The 25754-nt window shown below is 36.7% G+C and overlaps 1 protein-coding gene across 5 annotated transcripts in view; it reads left to right on the forward strand.

Annotated features, from left to right (window-relative positions):
* Positions 1-22007, forward strand: part of LOC135215658 (syntaxin-1A-like) — a 478239-nt gene extending 456232 nt beyond the window's left edge. For 2 of the 5 annotated variants that reach the window (XM_064250597.1, XM_064250595.1), the window contains exons 9-10: positions 12372-12485; positions 16705-22007. In XM_064250597.1, the coding sequence (XP_064106667.1) occupies positions 12372-12452 (81 nt within the window). In that variant the 3' untranslated portion in view covers positions 12453-12485; positions 16705-22007. Of the gene's footprint in view, positions 1-12371; positions 12486-16704 lie in introns of those variants that run through there. The other 3 variants (XR_010314751.1, XM_064250594.1, XR_010314752.1) reach the window with 2 other exon arrangements.
* Positions 22008-25754: the final 3747 nt, after the last annotated feature.

A 25754-nucleotide genomic window follows, 5' to 3' on the forward strand; every position in this document is an offset into this window, starting at 1 on the left:
TATATTTTATGAATATTATAAGTATCTAATACTTTCTTGCCTGGCACTGTTTTCCTCCTAAGGTACCCCTAGCAATGTGTCTCAAATCTTACTTTTATTTGTGAATCTTTTGCATGTTACACTCCCGCTTATCATTATTTTCTTTTTGAAGCTAATTCTGTCAAGTCTTCAAAAATATCCTTTTGAAATAGAACCGTCAGTTCCAGTCGACGTCATTTCTTATGGGTAAGTATGAACCTTATATAAACCCTGAGTGATCTCGATCTGGATGCATGTTTATGTAACCCTTCTTGATTTTTTAAAATTTTTTTGTGATGTTCTTCTTTTGAATATTTATACACCATGGGAAATCGTTCTTCATTTGAATATTTATACACCATGGGAAATCGTTTTTTTCTTTTGAATATTTATACACCATGGGGAAATCACTGCGCTCAATGTAATGAGAAAAAGATAAATGTCACTGAAGTATGATGGATGCATAATATGCAGTTACTTTTGTTACATTACTGTATTATCTACATTATTTTTGGAGTTCAATGTCACAGATAGCCTAGCCTAGGACTGAGACAACGGTATAGAGATAAGGTATTCAATTTGAAGATTAGATGTTTTTCCGCATTAGCGTTTCTTCATTTAATTGACGTAGTCGAAGGTTTTATTGAATTGTCCGATGACTGTGATTTGCCACCAGAATATACCGCTTATTTTGAAATGACATTCATTGGCCAAACAAGAGGCCGAAGAGGGATAAGTATGGAACCAACTTTTTCTATCGAGTCTTGGAATGTTCGAGAGTTGCAAATCAGTTGCCTAGATCTAATAACAGCACAATGCCTTATAATATACTTTATTGTCAACATCCCTCTATTTGGAAACCGACCGATACATTGGAAAAGGAAGAAGCTACTGCCTTAAAGGAAAAAAAAGTGACTTTCAAAGAGATGTTCTAGTAAGTCAAAAAATAAAACAGCAACCAAGAGGATCATGTCGTTAATAAAGAAGTATACTCCGGAAAGCAAGATAGATTTCTTGAAAGGAATCGCCCACAACGTTCATAGCTTTTGAGATATTCTTGAACTACAATGATTTTGATTAAAATCTTGAAATGTTTTAATACTTTTAATCTGTATTCGCTTCAACATTATACCTTACATACAATAAGGTTTGATAATCAACTATTCAAAAAAAGTACTTCCATAAATGTCCAGGGACACAAATGTCTAGGGACACAAATGTCTAGGGACACAAATGTCTAGGGACACAAATGTCTAGGGACACAAATGTCTAGGGACCCAAATGTCTAGGGACACAAATGTCTAGGGTCGCAAATGTCCAAACGCAAATATATATATATATATATATATATATATATATAATATATATATATATATATAATGTGTGTGTGTATGTATGTACATATATTACATTTCTTTTGCTTGGAATGTACCTGGTTGACAGAACCACCAAGTGGTTTATTGCCCACTGATGTAAGTGAACCGTCAAATTATGCAGATGGTGAAAGACTAGGTTCCAGCTTGTTTTATGTAAGCCACTACCATGGTGTTGTCGGACATCAAGCCTACACAATGCCTTGTTACTTGATCCTTATGTAAGATAAAAGTTTTTCTTCTGGACAGATCTATATTCCTAAAGTCAAAAGATCCTCCCATGAGCCACCATCCTTTGGTCAAGGCATTGGAGAAGAGAAGAATCTCTAGAAGAGGAGCATGAAGGACATCCCTTTGGTCAAGCCGCCAAGCCAAGTCCTGCGTCACCTACCGTAACAGGGGGATTAGGAAGAAAGGAAAATCCCTCACCAAGGACCAGAACTCTTTCAACCTCCACTGCCAAGAGCAGAGGTGAAGTCGGCCGTGAGGGACGAGCATCTCTAAAGATGACAGGTGACCTAGAGCGACTTGCCACCGATGTGCAAGCTGCTTCTGTTTCGATAAGAATGATGTCACAACTGTCTTGAACTTTTCTATTCTTGGATCCTTTGGCTGGGGACAAGATTCAACTCTACAAATTTATCACAATGTCCAGGTTGAGGTAAAACTGAAGATTGTAGGACCAGCCAGTCATCGAGGTATCTGAGAGTGCAAATCCCTTGAGAATGAGCCCAAGAGTGAACACCCTTGTGAACACCTCAGGGGTGGTCGAGAGGCCAAAGCATAGAACTCTGAACTGATAAATGCTCTCTCCTAGAATGAAGCAAAGGAAATTGCGAGATGACTGGTGAACTGGAATCTGGAAGTAGGCATCCTTCAGGTCTATTGTCAAGATAAATTCATTCTGTCTGATGGCAGCTGGAACCATATGGGGACTTTCCATTTTGAAACAAGTCTTCCTGATGAAAATTTTCAGTTGATAGATCTGTAACTTATCTCCAGGCACCAGATGCCTTATCTATGTAGTGCCTGATGCCTTCTCGAGTAAGAAAACTCGACTGTAGAAACCCACTACTTCCACAGCTGCCTTCTCCATCATCTCCCTCACCTTGTTCTAGAGGGACATTCTTGGCTGGCCTGGAATGTACGTCCTCTGATGGAAAGGACAATCTGTGAGAGGAGGACTAAACATGAGAGGGAGTAGACATCCTACTCGAAGAAAATCTACTACCCAATCTCCTGTTCCTTGCTGCCAAGTTGCCCAGTGGCTGGCCATGCACACCCCAACACCAAAGGCAGCAGATGGGGAGGGTGCCCTCTCTAGCATTTCCATCCTCTACAGCTAGAATAGAAGAAGTTAAGGATCTTGACTACTGGGAAAGACTACAATTTTTAAAATTATATAGTCTAGAAAGGAGAAGAGAACGCTACATGATAAATCAGGCATGGAAACAGATAGAAGGAATTGCCAAAAATATCATGGAGCTAAAAATATCAGGAAGAGCAAGCAGAGGTAGATTAATAGTGCCCAAAACTATACCAGGAAAAATAAGGAAAGCACACAGGACATTAATCCACTACGCACCAGCATTGATAATGCAGCGTCTATTTAATGCGTTGCCAGCTAATCTAGCAACGCATTAAATATCAGGAGTGAGAGCAGATGTGTTTAAAAATAAGCCTGATAAATATCTAAGCTGCATCCCAGACCATACAAGATTGGAAGATGCAAAATATACCGGAAGATGCACTAGCAACTCTCTGGTAGACATTAGAGGTGCCTCACACTGAGGGACCTGGGGCAACCCAAACAAGATGTAAGGTCTGTAAGGTCTGGCTCTCTTTCCCCTTCCACCTCTAGGACGTCGTGGTTGAAAGGGGCATTGCTGAGAGGAAGTCTTCGTGGTTTCAGGAGATGGTTGTCGGTCCTTACAAGGACCAGTCATAGTCTGTGATTTCCTCTGAGAAATTTGTTGCTTTATTCAAGCTACATTGGAATGAGCAGGACCTGAATATTTAGACACTGCTTGCAGCACCAGACAGTTGTTGTTGTCAGTTCTTCTCTGATCAATCACAGCTTGAACTTGGTTTTTCGGAAAAACAGAAGATGATTCAAATAATGTCCCTTCCCTTAATGCTAACATAGACTCAGGGCTGATGTATTCAGGCCCACATATTTGCTGTTAAGTGGGTCAAAAGAAATGGTTTTGCCTTGTAAGAGACTAAAGAAGGATGAACACTCCTTAGGATCCTTAATGAAGACCATCGCAGAAATCTTGCCACCTGCAGTAGACCACAAGTCTAGCCAAGCTTGTAAAGCTATGGGAGCCGAAGGCGCCATAAACGCTGCCTCTTGGAAGGTAAAAGAAGTGCTGTTCCCATAAAAAACTGATCCAAGGAAAGGCTCAGTCCCAATGAAACAAAGTCCAAATCCAACTGTCTTGGTTGCAGGATGACTCTTGTGGTGGTATAAAAATGCCTGTGCCTATGAAGAGAAGGGGGAGCAACTTGAAAGGTCTACCAGAATGTAGTGAATTGTCTTTTCCATATCCAAGAGCATCTACCTGTTCTAAGGTAAAATCAGTGAGATCTGCCAAGGATGATCCAACTGACATATTTGCTTCTTTCTTTGTGCATAGGAACTTCTCAAGACCTGAAGACCAGTCTGAAGGAGTAGTAGTACTTTCTTCCAAATCATTGTACTTTCTAATAATTTCAACGACTTCACTATACATCTTGGCCAGTTCATTAGCGTCAAGATCAAATGGGAGAGGATCTTCCAACTCTAAAACCTGTAAAACTCCTAGCAGTTAATTTCCAGGGAATCACCAATTTCTATACTACGTATTCCGTAGGACAATTGGAATGTACACATGTTCAGGACCTAAAACTCCAGTGGGCAGTGCATAATGTTGAGAATCCAAAATTATCAATCTCATTCTTAAGGTGAAAAGAAGCACTTTCTTTATACACTTTGAATCCCCAAGAAGTAAAAGGAATTGGGGATAGAGGCCTAGATGCAAGTGAATCCAGAGGAGATGCAGATCAGTGAACTTTGTGTGGACGATCAGGACTGTAACATCTTGGAGAATGCTCTCTACTAAAAGAACGATGTGGAGAACAGCCTTTGCTGTATGAGTGCTGTTATGGCTTCTGTAATGAGGGGACCTGTCTGACTGTGATCCACTGTTACAGCCGTATATGTAACAAAGTCTATGGAGAATAGCTGTGTCCAGAGACTGGTGTGCTGAGTATCATGTGGCAGGTGAGGCATGACATGGATGAACAGTCGTACATGCAGGAATGTCATTGCTGAACGAATGAGGTAAAGATGGGGCCAATGGCCATACAAGACTTGATTTTTTGACAGGAGCCTTGTCTTCTTTTCTTCTTATGGTCAGTGGTCTGGCAGCAACTTCTCTACGTCTGGGAGAAGGAATAACAATTACATCAGGCAAAGCCTGATCTGCTACTTTAGTGTGTTTAACCGAAGAAGATGAAATATAAAATTCCATAACTTCGCAGCAATCGGGAGAAGATACAGCTGTAATGGAGCAGATGTGTGGTTTTCTCATAGAAACAGCCGTAGAGGTGCCCGTAACAACCTTAGAAGGAATATGGCCGTGAGGAGGCAAACAATCACTCGCCTTACCGAAACGGGAGAAGCAGAGAATGAATCCAGACAGAGATTGTGAATCTTCCCGGAACCACACAAATCGAGGAATAGGATGAATTCTGAGAATCTGAAGATGGAGACCTAAGGCATTTTCTCCAGGGTACCATTAGAAATGGAGCGTTCGATCCCTTTGAGGACTACAACCCTCTCCAGTAAGGCCTGAAGAGTAAAAGTAGTAGACAACAAAGGGCCAGGCGCATGTAGCTCGGATGGAGCGGCCATACACGGAACATCACAGGATGAAGAATAAACGAAAGTACATTAAACCCCCTTATTTGCGGGAGATGCATACCAGGCTCCCTCTAAAAATGCTTATCATAAGTTCAAATACCAAATATACCTTAAATTATTATTCTATTACTGTATTAATCTTTGAAATTATATTATTAATATTAATGGTTCTGTCTGTCTATCCATCTGTCTATCAGTGGATCTCTTTATTCTATTATTCTTTTCCCTCTTTTTATATCTACTTTCTTTTCCCTTACATTATATCTCCCTCTCTTACTTACACATGTTTATTTGCTATGTAGTACAAATAAATGATTTACCTAATAACTAATTTTCAAATATTAATAAGATTAATAAAAATATAGCGATTCCCAGTCTTTTAAGCCTCTTCGAGAAAGGAGGGCTGGGAGTATATGACAGTTTGATATACTATTGGTGGAGGGGAGGGACTTGGAGTCCTAAGGAGTTATTCTCTCTCTCTCTATTATTAATCTCTGTCTCAGAAATAATTCATGATTTAACTCGATGGTCAGATATATGAAGTTGCTACTCATTGGTCTCTCGTTATTGGTTGTACAGTGGTGCTCAAATCTCATGCGACATGATTCTTTTTGTATCGTCCACTTTTTCAGACCCAACATGGCGTTGCCAAGAAGTGCTAAACCTTTTTTTATTTGTAATGTCATACATGTTGAAAAGTTAGTGAATTCATAGCTAGTCCTATTTTCCTTATGGTTAAATAGATATCATCCCCTTTATGCATTGGTATAGTTCATAATCTGTGTGATTTGAACTGATTTTTTTTTTACATTGCTCAGTTCAAAGTGCACTGTGATAAGGTTAGCGGTGCCAGCAATGAAAGCACACTTGACATGCTCCTCGGACTGGTCAACATAACCACTTCTGCAGCATTATGACAGTAGACCTAATAAGCTCAACAGTCATAACAACAATTTCAGTTATCGGGATTGTCCCGATTGAATTCAGCAACACCCAATCCCTGAAATAACACGTGAAGCATACGCTACCCGCTTACCTTAACATGCAGCATGCACTCTTCTTGTGCATATTTCAAGATTTTGGTGTTGCTTAAAGAATCCTTATGATGATTGTCTCAACTTTATTAGGCTCGTAACTTCGTTTCTTGCACTGCATCAGAGGGAGTTCTCAGTACATTTTTTCTCTCTGAAAGCAACTATTTCTGGAGCAAAAACCTTCTTTATCGTATGCTGGTCTCCATGTCCAGGAAGCTTCCCTGGTTCCCCCGCCTCTCCCAAGCGGTAAGTTACTTCACATGTTAATATTGGAGGGAAAACTTATGTAGGGAAATTTGAACACTATAAAAACATCAACTTGAATTACTATGGAGAAAAGGGATAATAACATAGAATACACTTAACAAACTTATTTACAGTTTCTATATCCTCTCCCAGAAAAAAAGTGCAACTCAGTTGCACACTGACAGACTAATTTTTGTAAATATACTTACACTAAGACACAATCAACTTACTAGATTTAAAAAAAATAGAAAACAACTTTCATTAACATATTACAACTTTAGCTCATCAGTCCACAACTTAGCTCTGTTACGTCCTACAACAGCGGCAGTACGACAAGGACGATTGACATTCGTGTCCTCAGGCCGATTCGAACTACGAGTATCATTTGGCCCACCAAGTACATCAACGTCATGAGCAGAATTGTTTTCTGGCTCACCAAGTACATCGACGTCATGAGCAGAATCGTTTTCTATCTGATTTAAATTGCTATTTTGAAATCAAGGATTATTAGTGAGCGACAGCTCAAGAGGATACAAATGATTAATAGAGTGATGTATAACACTACTATCACCTCTCTTCAGTTTGACACTTCTAACCTTGTCATCATGGCCCTTTGTTACCTCTAGCACCCGACACCTAATACCCAGTAAGGACGAGATTCATTCAGCAATTTAACTAGGACAATGTCATCAATAGAAATCTTATCGTTCCAACTGACTTGGTGTAGATCCTTATATGACTCCCTCAAGCTCAACAAGTAGCTGACATACCAAAGCTCCTTAAAATGAGACAATATCTCATCTATAGATGACAACGTGTCCATAAGGGTATCCCTGGAAGTGGGAACACTCAACTATATGGGAGCTTCATTGAGTCTCAGTATAACATTACAATTTGAGTCGACTTTCAGAAAACAATTGGGTGTTATTGTTTCCAAATCATTATCAGAAGAACGATAGGTTAATGGCCTAGAATTTACGGCATTTTGAACATCAGTAACGATAATCAACAGCTCAAAATATGACAACTTAGAACGTCCAATAGTTTTGTGCAAAAAACTATTCACAGCGCAAATCAGCTGCTCCCATGTGGCACCCACCCACACAGAGTACATAGGAATTTTGACATGCTGTATATCAAACACCTCAAAATTTGCCTTATACTCATCCGACAAAAGAGCTCTTTGCAATATTTCTCCACCATCGACAAATGACTTGGCATTGTCGCTATACAAGTGTGAAGGGATCCCATACACATTTGTAAATCGAGTGAACGCAAGAACGAACTGAAGGGTGGACATATCAGGAGCTAACTCTATGTGCACAGCACGGACATTTAAACGTGAACAGTAACATATACATTTTGACATTTCTTCCTTCTTCATCTCTCAGCCAAAGGTGACCAGCAAAGTCCACACCTGTGTGTTGGAATGGCTTAATCATATTTACTCTGTGCTTTGGCAAATTCGTCATTCTAGGGAAACAGAAGGAAAGACTATTGAATTTGCGACAGGTAATGCATTTAATTAAAATGTTCTTAATCACTTCTCTCGTCTTGGGAATCCAAAATCCACCAGTTCTAACATTGTTCAAGGTGGTCTGGAGACCAAGATGTTTACTTCTAAGGTGGAAAAATTGTACAAGAAGTTCAATTAACTTATATCCCTTACTCAACAGAATGGGATTTTGAACACCATATGATACATGTAGGGATTTGGCAATGCGTCCCCAAGACCTGATTAGTCCTGTATCATCAAGGAGCAAGTCTAGATTGTTTACTAAATTAGGGACTTCCTTGGGTTTATCACTATCAGGTAAGTTAAGATTACCCAACTCATTGGGCAAGCATTCCCTTTGCATCTGACTTAAAAGATGAAGCCTCGCAATACTTTCAGGGTTCTTGCTACATTTCCTCATTTTGAATATTGCCTAGGACACCAGGGTAGTTACTCTTAAAACCCGGCAAAAAGACAAAAACCTTTGTACATTAATAACTAGTTCAGGAGAAATTTCTAATTTATATGAAAGGTAGCATAACTGCTGCTCCTTGGAGCCACGAGCTGCTTACTGGCATCAGACAAACACCCTAAGGCATAATCAGGCCACAGTTTTTGAAACTCTGGTAGCCACATTGGTCCATGTTGCCAAAAAGACAATTGTGTCACAAACTCATTAAAGGACAAACCTCTGGTAAGAAGATCACAAGGATTATCTTCACTTTTTACATATCTGAATTGGATGGTTATACCATAATCTTTCAACAAGGACTGTTTGAGCATTGCAATATCCTTTACTCTATTACGAGTAAATACACTCTTGACATTAATATTATCAGCAAGGAGCCATTCAAGAACAACTTGAGAATCTACTCTAGTGGTGACATCCAAAAACTTAATGTTGGAAAAAGAATCCAAAGCAGTGGGAACTCTTTAGGGCATGATGAGCACCAAGTAACTCTAAGGTAGGAAGGGTCTTAGACTTAATAGGGGCACCTCTAGATTTAGCATAAAGCAGATTTGAACAGCCATCAGCTACGCTGTAAACGGCAAAGCCATAACCCAATATTGAAGAATCAGTAAGTGCAACAAGTGAATTAGAAGAGTCTTCATTGACACAAGACCTTGGAAAAAATACTGTAGACAAGGAATTTAGATAATTGCAATGCTGGGACCACTCCTCCTGAGTTTCGTCTGAAATTACATCATCCCATTCAAGTTTAGCTGCCTATAATTCCCACATTAGGAATTTACCCTTGTTTGACACAGACAAATAAAGACCTATAGGGTCAAACACTTTAGAAATTTACGATAAGACATCCCGTTTAGTTTTAGCTGCCCCATCCAAGTGAACCTCACTTACTTGTAGGGTATCAAACTCCAACATATACTTCATCCCTAGGACTTTCTCATATGAGTTCCCATGAAAAGCAAGATTACCTTGATTTGTCATAACAGACTGCAACTCCTTACTATTAGAATTCCAACCTCTTAGTGTGAACCTACTCTTCCTTCAAGAATTCAAGATTATTGCCAGTAACTAGCATGTTATCTTCATACATATTTTCTCTTAGTATTTTGGAAAATTCATCACTAGCATATCTCTCTGCATGATGCTTCAAGGCATAATTCAGAATGAAAGGGCTTGCGTTAAAGCCAAATATGATGGTCTTGTAACAATAGGTGACCAATCTGCCTCCAACACGCATGAAAAAACAAAAGCGATTTTTATCAGCTTCCTTTGCTAGTCGTATTTGCAAGACATTAAAGATGACAATATGTAGGTACTACTTACAGCGAGAACGATTCCGAAAACTAGCAAAACTACTTGTCAACACTGACATTACAGGCGTGATAAGAACAAAGACGCCAACAAATGTTCAAAACTTCAGAAAAACTGAAATGTGCTTCTACTACCTCGTAAATATTTGTGACACTCCATTACAGCAACAATGAATCCCCACGTAGCCTAGAAGACAAACCCTAAGCTACCTAACGTGGGTAAGGACACAGAAACTGTTTTAGTTCATACATTAAACAAAATCTTGAAATTATGTTGGGATTATCCCGATTGATTTCAGCAACACCCAATCCCTGAAATAACACGAGAAGCATACGCTACCCGCTTACCTTAAAATGCAGCATGCACTCCTCGTGTATGTAGTATTTCAAGATTTTGGTGTTGCTTGAAGAATCCTTATGAAGATTCGTAAAGTGGGGATATGAATTAAAACAAGTTTTCTTTGAATATTGAAGTTTTCGGCTGTGTTTAACCTGCCTGTATGTTTCAAAATGTTTTACAGGCCTAGAAAAATAATCTAAGCCCTCTGAGATGTAATCTTACTTGTGTTTTTATTTGTAGAGATTACCTGTTCTTTGAGGAATAAAAGATGATAATATTGGCTATATGTAGAAGATGCTATTAATCGAAGGCTTAAAAAATTATTTTCTTAAAAGTCCTTCTGCTCGCTTTTGGTGTGTAATTAATTCTTTCATAAGGTGACTTAAAGTGCAAGAATGTGTAAATAACCTCATTTGCTTTCTGGCCAGAAATTGTTAATATAGAGATGTAAATGTTAAGTGTAAAGTAAAGAAATCTAACACCTAGGCCTAGGAATAATATCTTGGCTTTGACATAGAACAATTGCATAGGCAAATATTTGCTAGCATGCCATAACTTTTTAAATATTTAAGAAATATAGCAAATAATTGTGTGAAAATCCAAATATTCCTCTAACACATATAAAGTAAAGGTTTTCAAGATGATTTTATGGTCACTACTCATTGTAGACCTACTTATGTTACATCAGGTGGTTGTTGTTGTACTGACACTAATGATACGTCACACATGCTCCCCTCACACGTTGATATCGGTGGACGCATTCTACTTTTGTATATTCATAAAAGCAATTAAATAGGAATATTTCAAATTTCATGCTTACTTTGGAAGCATTATAAATGAAATGTTATGAGAATTTTTTTCAAACTGAGGTGTGATGACGACTTCGTTTTGGTCAAATGCTTCAGGCGATGAGTGAACAAAAGTTTTGGAAATGTTTCGTAAGTGTTTTCCTGAAATTTGGCTACATGTGACATTTTCTTACAGTTTTGAAATATATGACAGATTTCATTCTTATGAAACATATTATGGCCTAATTGTATGCAATAATCGCATTATCGCATTGAAATAATAGATAAATATGGAGCATGCTAGCTTGGCAGTTAGTGAATATTAAACGAAATCCTATGGAGTCATGTCGCATGAGATTTGAGCATCACTGTACATATATATTTTTAATGGTAAAATGTTGAGGATGACTTTTAAATTATGTTAATAATATAATCTCAAAGATTAATACAGTAATAGGATAGTAATTTAAGGTATATTTGAAGTAAGATGTGAATCAAGGTATACATTTGGTATTTGAACTTTCAAGATAGGAAGTTATAAGCATTTTTAGATGTGGTTCTAACTATTCTGGGGTGGGAGGTGGTCTGGTATGCATCACCCCCGAATACGGGGGACACACACGCACACATATATGTTATATATATGCAAGTTGGTTCCGTGTTGTTTTAAGTTCATCAATCATTTTCCATTACAATCTGTGTGTTTGGAAATCAAAGAAAATATATGGATATCAGTAGGCAACAAAAATATTCAAGAGACAAAGGATGGTTCCATGTTATGGAAATTTGGAGCCTGTCTTTATTTGCATTCTTTCCTATACAGATTGTGCCACGTAACACTAAAACAATCACAAGTATTTTTTCTTATTTTATTTTAATTTTTGTTATTTAACTGACTGAATGTTATGATACTTTTAAACTTTAAGTCAAGTGCAAGTGTCTTCTAAAATGTATGTAACCACCTATATGTGTTTAAGGTAAAATTGAATTATATAAAAGTAACATCAATTGAAAACTACAAAAGGTAGCACTTCATATATAGGATTTTTTTCACAAATTTTACTGTAGTTCAATCATTTTTAACATAGCTGTGTTGGATTAGAATTGACTCGGGCATGATATATCCCTTCGCACTATGGAAATGTCTTCCTCCCTTATTTTTTCCTCGTTCGTGTCCAATAACAGCAGGACAAATGCTGAAGCAGGTGCATGGGTCCCACTGTCCCAGTTTAAAGGTAGCCTGAGCATAGAGCTACAATCGGCTTGAGCCGGACTCGCTAGAGGAGTGGTGACTTTTTCTAACTTTTTCGAGGTTTGTCTTGTCTTTACGCTTGTCTGTGTCCTTTTTACTATTTTTAATGAGCAATGTGCCTGTGCACCCCTTGCAGAAGAGGATCATGATCATGGTGTGTGTGGCAATACTAATCGTGGTGCTCGCTTCCACAATAGGAGGCTACTTCGGATTGTAATCATCTTCCCTCTACTCCTACTCATTTCGTCATGTAAGTAACAAACACGAACACAACATATCATGCCTTCAAGGGAGAGTAGCTTCACCAGTCTTCTAAAAGAATATATACATTATATATATATATATATATATATATATATATATATATATATATATATATATATATATATATATATAAGGCAGTCCCCAGTTATTGGCAGGGGTTCCGTTCCAAAGGGTTACAATAAGCGAAATTCGCCGATAACCGAACCGAAAATCGACGATTTTCGGAGCTGATAACTGGATAATGGGGCCTCTGTTGTTAGGTATGTATCGGCACCAATACCCGATTATTGGTGCTGATAACCGACACCGCCAATAACCGGGAACTGCCTATATTAGCACTGAAGATCTGATGATGTATACAGATATAAAGCTTTCGTCTTAAATTGCATTCTACGCTTTGAAAGCATCTGATCTTGTGAGAATGACTCTCCCAGAAGTAGCATGATGAACAAAAAATGTGCATAATGTCTTGTGTTTGTGGTAGAATTTGATGGTATCAGTATGTTGTTAATTAAAGTCAAGTTACAAGTTGCAAAACCTGATCAACTTTCTATCAAGATAAATTTTGAAAAACCAAACATTTTTTTTTTGTTCTCTTCATCATATATTTTAATTTTAATGTTAGACGTATTCAATAGTCAGTTCACTTTGAATATCATATATCTTTGACTCTGGGCTCATCTCTCTTATTCTACGTTTAAGAGGTAAGGTTTCTTTTTATACATATTTTTTAATTTTTTGCACTGATGTTTCAGTTTTATGTTTGCCACGGATGAAGTTTTCACTTTTCTCCAGTTTCTGCAGTTTAAGATTAATTCAGAGAATTTTCCATTTCATACTGTACTTGATCAGGTGCTCCTACTTTCATTACACATTAGTTTTGATCCTTCTATATTCATTTAAAGGAATTTAAAGTAATATTTAGTTTACTACCGAATATTTGATGTACTACAGTTCTTTAATGCCTGTTGTTAATTGCTTGCTCGTGTATTTTGATATGGGTTTTGAAAAATGTTTTAAAATCTTCTCTAATTCTTATATTCACAGGTGTTCCATATTGATTTCTAAGTTTCTGTTCTGCCAGGAAAGCAAGGTAGAACTTTTTTTATTGCATCTACCTTTCGTTGAAATATCTGAAGGAGTTTCAACATGTTTAAACTTTATAAGCACTCCTTACAGATACAGTTCAAAAACATTCTACATTTTGATTAACATTCACATATATATGATTGGCATATTTGTCACTTTTCTGGTTTGTTCCTATTTTGTATTTTTCATGCCAAGGAATAATGTTGATTTTATACATAAATTAAGTCTTAGAACATAAGAATTTTAAAAATCTTAACTGTCCTTTTGTAATATAACTCAAGTGGTAGGATATTTGAAGATTCCACAGTTGGCTTGTCATTATTTACCATACCCCATAAATCACTATTTGAAAAATCAAGTACTATGAAAATTTTTGCATGGTTAACCAGGTAGTAATCAAATCCACCCTTTTCTTAGCTTGACCAGAATGTTAACCTAGTTACCGAGATGTATACATACAGGTATCAACTAGCTTTTAAAAGCAGAATTATTGCACCTACTATATGCTACATAACCCTCACACTATTCATGAATGACATAAAAATTAGATACATTAATACATGTATATAGTGTATATATAGTTAAATGGTTCTACGAACCTCCTTGTGATTTAAGTACGAGTTTTTTATTTATCTAAAATTTTTCCATTAATATTCAGTTTATTTTATATGTATTCATGCGAATTGTTGTCTTTGAAATTACTTATAACATTGCGTTTTAGATCTGTTTGTTGCTACAGACACTTTAGAGCTATAAGAACTCTAAAACAGCTGACTAAAATTTTCTGCTGAACAATCAGAATTCATGCGGTTGGTGCATACCCAACTAAAGTATATGTGACAAGATAGCCTACAGGTACAACTACTTCTGTATAAACAAACACTTTTTCAATTCCATCTCTGGATTCTGTTGACCTGCATGTATCGATTAGACAGGCGTGTCTTTTTCATGAATTGAGTATAAAATATTACTGATATATATGTATAATATGTATGTATGTATGTATATATATATATATATATATGTATATATATATATATATAGATATATATATATATATAATGCATTGTATGGTTTCTTTCTACGGAGAGACAAACTCTACGCCTTTCATGTATGAAGTACCCTTTTGCATGTGTTGGACCAACCGTGTACTGGATAAATAAGGGTGGTACCTAGGTGGTAATGGAGGGGGGGGGGGGGGGATGCCAAGGGGATGCTCATTCTCACCCAACTAATGTTACCCATTGTCCTTCAGGCTGCAATAAGTTCCTTACGTTCGGTCTTTTTATATGTAATGGTTGTTTCCTTTGTGTGATTCTCGCCTTTTTTGTGACTTACCAATCATAAGTGCTTTCTCATGTGACTAGTGCCTTTTTGTGCCTGAAAATGTGTGTTTTTTCTGTGCTTTTTGTTGCTTCTTGTCTCAGTAAAGAGCAGACAAGACCAACTACATCTAAGGTCAAAGTCGATCTTGTAATTGTTTTTGCTGGGAATTTAACAAATTCTAATGAAGGATTCGTCGGTAACTTTGCTGTTCTTTTACTTGCAATATAAACTTTCCAGGTGCCCATAAGGCACTTATAATCTCATGAGGTAGTTACTTGTGGTTACAACAGTCTGGGCTTGTTCAAGTGCTGCAATGTAAAAGGGGTTTCCACATGGAGTCACTTAGTCTGCAGTTTCTGACTACCTGAAGTGCAACGCAAGTAAGGACATCAGAGGGAAGAGTATAGGAGCCATTACCACTCTTCTTCACTTTCTTTCATCGTTCACCTTCACCTTTACTACACTTTCTTTTCCCACGCAGGTGGGTATCAAGACAGGGAAGTCTAATGCTCCTTAGGAAATCTTTATAGGCTTCTGCATGCTTTCCCCCTGGGGGGAGAGTGGGGGTAAATGGCCACCAGCCCTGATCAGCTTTACCCATGTAGGATCTGTATAGCCATGCCAGCCCATTTAACTCATTCAAGTGCTTAAGCTGGAACTTGTGGTTCCTGAGGGGGGAGGTGGTGTGGACTGACCTGCTCTCTTTCCCACAACCCATACCTGCGAACATTCATGCAAGGACATGAAGGAGTACAGCTAAGTGACACTACAACATACATGGACATGAATGAGTACAGGTGACACTAGAAGCGCCTGTTCTACTAATGTAGACTGCAAGCTCTAGTCTCCCCTTCTATAACAAGGGGGAATAGGGAGAAGAAGGCAGAGCCTTATTTCCATAAAGGCTACCTACCGACAGTTTTCTGCCTCCATGGAGGGAGACTAAGTGCTTCGGGATTAGTCCAACATGATTCTGGTCCATAACATGTGGAGCAATGATAGAGGGAAGCACTGCCTCGCCTTGGGGCCAGTACCAGCAGAGCAGTACTGCTCCATCTTTCAGGCAATGCCAGTAGATCAGCATCACCTTGCCATCCAGGTTGGTGCCACCTGAGTGACGCCATTGCCTTTATTCTGCACAGTGACACTCTGCTCTTCCCAAAAAGGTGCTCAGCTCCACCTGCAGGTAGTACTACCTTCCTCCTAAGCAGTAAGCCTCCATATGTGATGGGCATAGTGTTTGTATCCCAGTAGGAATAAATGTCACATTTCGAAAGTAAATTTGTACTTTTCCTACAAATACAAACTATAGCCCCTCATATTTGAGGCCCATCTTGCCCACCCCGCTTCATTTTTTTTCTTATTTTCACATTCTTAATACAAGTCGAAAGGACAATGGGCAATGTCGACTGGCTAAGAATGGGTATCCACCTTCCACATCTCCACCTGGGACCATCTTTGTTTAGTCAGTACACCGTAGGTCCGTCCAGTGCATGCACAGAAGGATACTCCATATATGAAAGGATCCAGTTTGCATACTTATGAATAATACAAATTACTTTAAAAATTTGTCATTTCTGCTAGAATGACAGTCTCAGATTTAATATCAATAATAATTTTCAACATTGACCTGACTGAGTCAACTAATGTATATCCATTGAATTTCTTTTAAAAATGATTAAATTTTATTTGACCTATGAAGAAGTATTGTTTTTAATATGTAAGTTCGCCTGAGGAACAGTAAATGTTCCACATCTTGGGTGATATTAATGACATTCTCGTTTCCACAGGTACATGCTAGATTTTCTTCTTCTTCATTGAAAGGCGCGTTGTCTCTATCTTTCCTGGTGTCCCCGTCTTGTGTCTTGTACATAGTGTAGTCAATCTCAATGGTTATTAGATCTTGTTATCTCTCCGTGCTGGACATCCTGGAAGTTTCAAGACATCTGGAAGCAGCTGATTTTTTTCTACCAAGTTAATATGGCAACTTCATGGATCTGGCTGGTTTATGCATCTTCCAAATGCTGATATGAATATGCGTTCGAGAATCATTTTATAGTTATAATCGGAAATTGTCATTATAAATAAGAGTGCTGGCTTTATGAAGGTCGGTCAGTCAGTCAGTCATCAAAACTAGGACGATTAAATTTGTTCGAGCCTTGTATTCACTTTTATACAGTATTACTACAACCGTTAAAGAAAGCCATTTGTAATTAAACAAAACCCAAAATAACAAAAGACTGAATCCTGTCATTTGCACATTCTGGATTCTCCTGTTGATGCTTATAATTTTCCTTGTTAATAAAAACTCGATCCTGTCCTGGAGAAGATTATGTGGCCCAGAAAAAGGATGTGCAGTGCAGAGAGAACAAAAGAGAAAGAGAGAGTGTGAACTGCAGGTGGCTCCCCGCCATATGCGGTCAGCAAGGCAATCAAGGTTCATATCTCATAGATGCTGTATGTCTCATCTTTCCCATAGTGGTGTAGGTATCACTCTAAAAGTGGTCCTCCACCAGGACTACCAAGAAGTATTTCCCAACATCGAATGACTTTCCCAAAGTGTCACTCTACTTTGTTAAAAACATTTGGATTATGATCATTCATGACCTGGCTATACTAGAGAGATCAAATCAAATACTGATCAAAGGCTTGTATTGAATTATTATTATTGTTGCAGCAGAAGTTATCATTCTTAATAGTTGACTATGATACAGTTCCATAATCTATGTGCATTACTGCTGATTCTGTAACTTAGGCAAATTATCCAAAGTAAACTAGACACTGGTGCTTGACCGTACAGTAGTCATTACAGTAGTCATTAAAAGCTCCGGGACTTGAAGTGTATGACGATAAAAAATAAAAAAAATAAAAAAAAGAGAGAGAGAGAGACCTGTTGCTGGCCGAATGTGAGTGGCATTATAATAATTATAATTAATGATAATTGAGTAATGATATATTAATAATAATTGCAGTATGGGAAGTAGAAGACTAATATTTTCAGCTTTAACATTCTAAGGTCTGTAGTTAATGTTGAGATTGATGCACCATCATCATTTTGTTCCTGTTTTTACACTGTAGATGGCATTGTATAAAATGTATTTATTGTTTGTAAAATATGAGATTTTTTTGACTGGGCCGTGTTAGTTAATTGTTTGTTGAAAATGTTGAAAATAGTGATTGCCCCTACAGCTCTTCATGAAACTGAAGCTTCATGTGTTTCAACGACCATTGTCTGTGGTAGTCTATAGTATTGCTGGGAGACCTCTGAACATTCCGTTAGTAGTCAGTCAGTCAGTGAGTCAGTCACTTTGTGTCTTTCGAGATACAGCTAGGTGTTGACAGAAAACAAGTCAAGCTCACATGTCTAAGGTTAAATTCTTCCATGAGAAAGAGCAGCAAATTTCAATGAGAGCATAGTTTTACATGAAATTTTTGCCTTTAATTGGTACTTCAGAACACACTGTTAGGCTTACACCCGTTCACTTAGATTAGATCTGGTTAACCGTTCAGAATCACTGTAACATGAGCTATTTAGAAGGGTCTCCCAGCTTACAATTTGTTTGAATTAGATTTTTAAAATTTTACCTTTTTATGATCATGTTGGCAGTTGACCAATAGGTAAGGCTGGCGTTTGTGGGGGAGGGGGGCATATTTACAGAGGTGGATTTATCTCTGAATTTGAGGGAATTCTGATTTATGTGCCAGAGACACTGCCTGCGACTGTTACTAATATTGCTACGTATTGTGATACTTGACTAAGAAACAGAAGAAAAAAATCTGAATTTCAAATGTTGACTGTCAGTTTTAATGGTAAGGTTTTCTCCCGAAATTACTACTGTACAAGCCTTTGTCCCTGAACCACAAAGCACTTTTCCCTCTACAAGTGGCCTATACTTTGGAAGCATTTTATAAAATTGAAGTAAGGTCACTGACAAGACTTGGTTAGGAAAAAACTTTGTTATAGTATTAAATTCATATTGAATTTTGCTGGAAATGCCTTTCTCTGTGGTATCTCTGATTGTCTTCTTCATATGTGGCATAATTGATGACCTTGTCCTGGCAGCTGGGAGAGGTGTTTCTTCTTTTGTTACTATTTGTAGTAGTTTCTTAATAAATATATATATCAGTCTACCACAGGGAACCAAGCGTCAAGAAATCAGTACCAACCATTCTTTCTTTTTTTCTTTTGTCACAAAATCATTAACTGAACTCTTTTGGGAACAGGTGGAAGGTGCAAAGTTGGTTTCTTGACGCAACTAGTTGTTACTCTTATCTCAAAAGATGCAAAAGGTTTCCTCCATTGTAGCGTGAACTGATTAGTTAGAGCAATAATACATTTTAACATTCATCAACCAATGCATATCCTAGATTTACTCTCCTAAAAGTGATATAATGTCCATTGGAAAGATAAGTCCTCTTTGATATTGCATTTACTCTTAGAATTTTTAGAAGAGTTTACCATACAGTTTGATTGCAATGTACTAACTTCTTGTATGTCTGTGTTCATGGAACATTTCATTGGTCATTATATCCCGCCAGAATTGTAAGTAGGACCTTCACTGTTGAGATGCACATTGGTAGCATATAATATTCTGTAATCATGTTGTAGGATATAAAGCAAAAGATAACTTTTTGAATTCACTGCCAAGCTCACAACACAAAGTCATTACGGAAAAATAATTGAGTGATCAGCACGCTATTGTTGTGTGCATTGTTGAGAATGGCTACTTGTTAAGGGCTTCGTTTGTGGCCTAGTGGCTATACTCGCTTTGCATAACCTATTCAAGCAAAAAAGTGAATGAAAAAAGACAAAAATCTAAGGAACATAAAACCATGGACTGTTTTTTATAGGAGGAATCACTTCAAGGAATCTTATTATATCCCAAATTGGGAATTTTTGAATGTAGTTATACAGTAATCGTATTTGAAAGAGGTGTGTCAAGGTAGCACTCAGCCGCCGCAGCAGTGTTATCCCCGACATTAATGTTGGCGTGTCTCTCTTGAGCTGCTTCGTGCAAAGCCCAGTAGGTCAACTTACTGATCATACTATGCATTTTTGTGTTTTTCAAATGTTATAAAAAAAACCCTTTTCCTCTTAATGTCAGTTGCCCTTTTTTTAGCCTAGAGTAAATAGGTAAGAGTAGAGAATGTCGCCCCTTTGCAGTTTCTGATTAATGGAAATATGTGATCAGTGATTCTGAGCCTCTAGTTAAAAGTAATCTTCAACTAGTCTCATTTTTGCTTCGTTTATTGAAAGGAAAATGGGCCTTTTTGAAAAAGAGAGCTAAACTTGGAAACTGTTACTGTCCCTTTCTTCTTAAGTAACTGTCGATTTGTTATCTTACGCTCGTAGGAAACTACTAGTCAAAGTCTCTGTTGACAGAAGACTGCTGCTTTCAATACGACATTTGCACTGAGTTGCGTTCTGGAGGCAGTGTACCCAGTAGAACTGATAGTTTCAAAGTGAAACTAAAGTAACCTAAAACGTTTATCCAAGGTAATTCTCAAGTAATGTGACGTGAAAAAAAGAAGGCTCATTTTCTTTTAATAATAACAAGCAAGAGGGAGAGAAAGTGAGAGAATCTGAGTGGAAGAAACTGTCATAAGAATTGTTACCATACCTCAAGGCTCAAAAGTGTCATATTCATGTCACCTGTTAATAAACTCATTTCCTTAAGTAATGTCAATAGTATGTTGAATCGTAGCCTATTGAAGAAGATTAAGCTTGAGAGTAACGATGAGCCTTTTTATCCTTTCCAGTGGGCACATTTTTATATCCAGTTAGTAGGATGTTTGTACCTTGTGTTAGGAGGCTATAGATACTTCAGAACATATGTAAAAGTCATTGATAATGGATTTTTTTAATTGAAACATTTTCTGACTTCGTTGTTGAATGATCATTATCATAATTCAGTATGAAGATTAGCAAGGACCTGGATATGATTCTTTTTCTTGTTAGTTATTGGGCCACAATTCATATAAAAACTAAAATGTATTGCACACCGTAATAAAAAAAAATGTCTGACATTTCAGTGGATTATCTCAATTTAACTACTATTCACAAGCAAAGGAACATCAAAATGACTTCTGACCAATCTCCCAAATAGACCGCATTATAATGAAGACCAACAAAGGCTCCAGATGCCAAATCCAACATAGCTAATAATAACACACCATTACAAGAAATCGTAACACGTCCAGTTCTTGCTTCTTTTTCATACCCGATCTTGTGTTGTGATGATCAGCTATTGTACGTGTGTGTGTCAGTTGTTTCCCAATTTCATGCGACCGTTCCAACCCACTGCTCGGGGGACCCCCTCTGTTTGGTATTGTGATAGAGATGTGTGTGTGTGTGTCTACTGATAAATGGATCATGTTACAATATGTGATTTAGATGGAAAAGCCTTAAGTTTCTTAGAGGTGATTTTGTAAGACTGAGAACATATTATTTTCTAATACAAGAATTGATTTTGCTTCTGTCTCCTTCTTTTAGCTGGACACAAATTCAAGTTAGGATGATAACCATTTTTTTCTCTTATTTTGTATAGTTTTCTATAACTAGCCATTTGTGAATTTCAGTCTTAAGCGTCAAGAGACCGCCAAGTATTGTGAACACATTAGTTTACCACCTTAGGCTTAGCTCACTGATGTGTTGATTTTGTATGCATTTATTTTTTAACTGCAGGTAGCACAAACATCACTCCCTTTTTGAATACAGTGTATTATTAGACATTTATAATAAAAATGTACATACCAGGAAGATATTTAGGGTCTCCTCCCACCAACTTGTTAAAAAGTATGAGGTTTCGACCAAGAATCTAAGAATTGCACTGAAACACTTTTATAAAATATTATTTTAAGTAATTCATGTAATAATACTTCAAAGACTGTATCTGATCACTAAGACACTTGAGATAAACCATAAGTACTTTCTTGGAATGTTATATGAAATTTTCATGACTTGTTTGTTTCATAAACTCTTGTAACCCCCAGCATTAGTTTGGGATGGCCATTCTACTCTGCGATTCAAGTCTTTACCATGTACATTCCAAGCTTACAAGTTACAAAGTGAATATAGTTGATAAGCAATATATTTTAGTGTATCCTTTTCCTTTTATATACTCTGCTGCATTTTAGTCTCAAGTGGCTCATTACTGAGGAACAGTTACAACATTAAATGTAAAACAAATTTTATGCCTTTTTAGGAATTAGGAAGTTATCAATATTAGCCATCTTTTTTTTTATTCTTACAGTTATCACTTTGTATGAAATTTTGTATTGACAATTTTTAAACCATGCTCACTAAATTAAAAATATTCCCTAAAGTGATTCTTTACAAGAAATAGTTGTGCAGAAGTCTGCCAAAAAATTGATCATGCTTAAAACATTTGTATTCCCTGGTTCTTGTTTGTATGTTCTATGTACAAAATAGTTCAAAAGGAATGTCAGTTAGGCATTTAATCCTGTGATTATCATACTTGATATAAACACAGTACAAATCACAACTCTTCTGTCATGCTTTCCATATTAATACCCTGAGAATCCCAGATGCCTTTGTCTTTAGGTGGATGGTGAACAGATTACTATACTGACTTTCAATATTTGAGTTTTTGTAATCTAACTAACTAATAGCCAATCATTGCTTTTTCCTGGCTCTTTTTCTCTTCTTAGGAAGTTAAGACTGCCTCAACTTGAGGAACTGTGTGAGGCTATTTCATATCATTCTGACTTTTTAAAGCATGAATATAGACAAGGTTGGAGGACATGGACCTCAACAGTAAAATTCATTTAAATGCTAAACTTGCCTCTACATATTGGGGTTAATCTCGACGGGCTAACAGTCCTTAAGACACTGGGGGTCATCATGAATGTGTTGTGATAGTTTCTCAGAACAGCTAAGCAAGAGCTGTTGCAGAATTGCTTCTCCTTCTTAGGAGTAGCCCTTCTGAAGAGAGAGAATCATGCCTGAAAAAGTTTGATAATATTTTGTTTCATACATGGCTACAGTATCTCCTCAAAAGATGTAAAACAAGCATAGCAATAGTCTAGTTTTGGAACCCATTCTCTGACCAAATTAAAGGCCCACTATAGTATTACTAACCTTCACTCTCATTATGCAACAATAACAGGAAATAGAGGAAAAAAATCTTTAGAGATGACATGAATTTTGCAATATTTCAAGAACATTCTTGAACAGACAACTCATCAGGCCTCTCTGTCCTCGAATTATAGAAGAGTCTCATTCCTGTTCCAAGTCCATTGAATCGTTGATCGAAATAGCCATTAAAAAATATTCCACACAACACCATTATCAAATTAATCAAGAAATTGAGGGCATAAATATTCTTATGAAAACAGGGAACTTACACTACCTCATTTCCAAGAGGATGCGTTGCATGAAAAATTTGTTATAAATGACAAAATCTGCTACAAAACACATGCTGGACAAACAAGTTATCCAAGGAAGAACATTATTCTTATAAAAAAACATGTTAAAAATTCAGGCAACAATTGTTAAATCAATTCATTATTATAGAACACAAGATATCATCAACATAATAGGAAAATCTTTTGTAAACATAAACAGTAACCCGAACCTACATGAACATTTGTGTAAAATAAAAATTATAATCGAATAATATCCACTAATTGTTTAAACAATAGAATATATATTTACTGGCAGTCTCTGGTTAACGACTGAGGTTCCGTTCCTGGCTGAGCAAAGCTAACTGAAAATCGCTGATAACCGAAAATTGCGGATAATAAGTGGCATTTACGACGTCGTAAGCTCCAATAAACTGCTTATCGGCGCCAATAAACCTCTTACAGACCCCGAAAATCGCTACCTGTCGCCGAAAATCTGATTAATGATGTCTTTAGCCAAGCGCCGTAAAACCAGACGGATTGCCAGAGAGAGAGAGAGAGAGAGAGAGAGAGAGAGAGAGAGAGAGAGAAAACTGTAAAACCCTGTATTTCCATTCTCAAGAATTGCAGACTTTTCTGTGGAACCTATCTATAAATTATACAAGAAAAATTTGGTAATTTGCAATTTTTCATCGAGAAATGTTCACTAATTAGTGTATTTTGATGTTATTTTCATGACTAAATAATTTTTTATGATAGAAAAGATTGACTAATTTTCAAATATTAATATAACCAAGTTTAACATGATTAAATAATATTAAATAAAATAAAAATAATAATTATCTTTCTCTCTCTTTCTTACCGAGATGGGAGCGTTTTGTGTGTACAGTGATGCTCAAATCACATGTAACATGATTCTTTTTGTTCCGTCAGATTCTCAAACTCAACGTGACGTAGGCAAGTAGTGTTAAATTTTTTTGTTCATTTCTAATGTCATACATGTCGAAAAGTTAGCAAATTCACAGTTATTTTCCTTATGGTTTTGTAAATATGATCCCCTTTATGCATTGGTATAATTCATAATCCGTGTGATTTGAACTAATTTTTTTTTTACACTGCTTAGTTCAAAGTATGGTGTGATAAGATTAGTGGTGCCGCCAATGACAGCGCACTCAACATGCTCCTTGGGCTGATCAACGTAACTACCTCTGCAACATTACAACAGTAGACCTACTAAGCTCAACAGTTATCATAACAACATTTTCAAAACAGGAATATGAATTACAAAGAGTTTTCTTTTAATGTTGAAGTTTTAGGCTTTGTTCAAGCTGCCTGGATATTGCAAAATGATTTATTGGCCTAAAAAAATAATATAAGCCTTCTGAGATGTAGTCTGTTACTGATGAATTTATTTGTAGAGATTACCTGTTCTTTGAGGAATAAAAGATGATGATGGTTTTGATTATAAGGAGAAGATGGCTATTAATCGAAATACTATAGGTATTAAAATGAAGGCGTATAGAAAACAGTTTTTCAACTAGCTTAAAATATTATTTTCTTAAAAGTCCTGCTCGCTTTTGGTGTATAATTTATCCTTTCATAAAGTAACTTTTGAAGTGCAAGAATTTGCAGATAACCTCACTTGCTTTCTGGCCAGAAATTGATAATAAGAGATGTGAATGCTAAGTGTAAAGTAAAGAAATCTAACACACCTAGGTCTAGGACCAAAATATTGGCCATGATGAAAGAATAATTACATTGGCGAATATTTGCCAGTAAGCCATCAATTTTGAAGTGATTAAGAAACATATCACATCATAAATAATTTATTTGTATGAAAATCCAAATATTCCTCTAAAAAATATAAAATAGATGTTTTCAAGACAATTTCACTGTTGCTACTCATTGTAAACCTACCTATGTTACACCAGGTGGTTCTAATGGTTGTCTCACACTCGCTCCACTCAAACGTTGATATCAGAGGACGCATTCTACTTTTATGCTAGCATATTTACATTGTTTTCAGCGTTGAGACCTTAAAACAATCAAATGGGACCATTTCAAATTTTATCCTTGCTTTAAAAGCAATATTAGTGTTATGAAAACTTTTCTCGTTGTTTTATTCAACATTTGACCTGAGGTTTGATAAAGACTTAAGTTTTGGTCAAATGCATCAGCGATGAGTGAACAAAAGTTTTTTTTTTTCTAAAATCTGGCTACAAGTGACATTTTCTAACAGTTTTGAAATAGATAACAGATTTCACTGTTATGAAACATATTATGGCCTTATTGTATGCAATAATTGTGTTTTCGCATTGAAATAACGGATAAATATGGAGCCAGTTAGGTTCCCGATTAGTGCATTTTGATACAAATCCTATGAAGTAATTTAGCGTGAGTTCTGAACATATCTGTACATATGTTTGTTTTGTAGGATAAATAAATGATTTACCCAATGACTACTATTTTCAAGTAA

Source organism: Macrobrachium nipponense, chromosome 5, assembly GCF_015104395.2.
Source record: "Macrobrachium nipponense isolate FS-2020 chromosome 5, ASM1510439v2, whole genome shotgun sequence".
NCBI lineage: Eukaryota > Metazoa > Arthropoda > Malacostraca > Decapoda > Palaemonidae > Macrobrachium > Macrobrachium nipponense.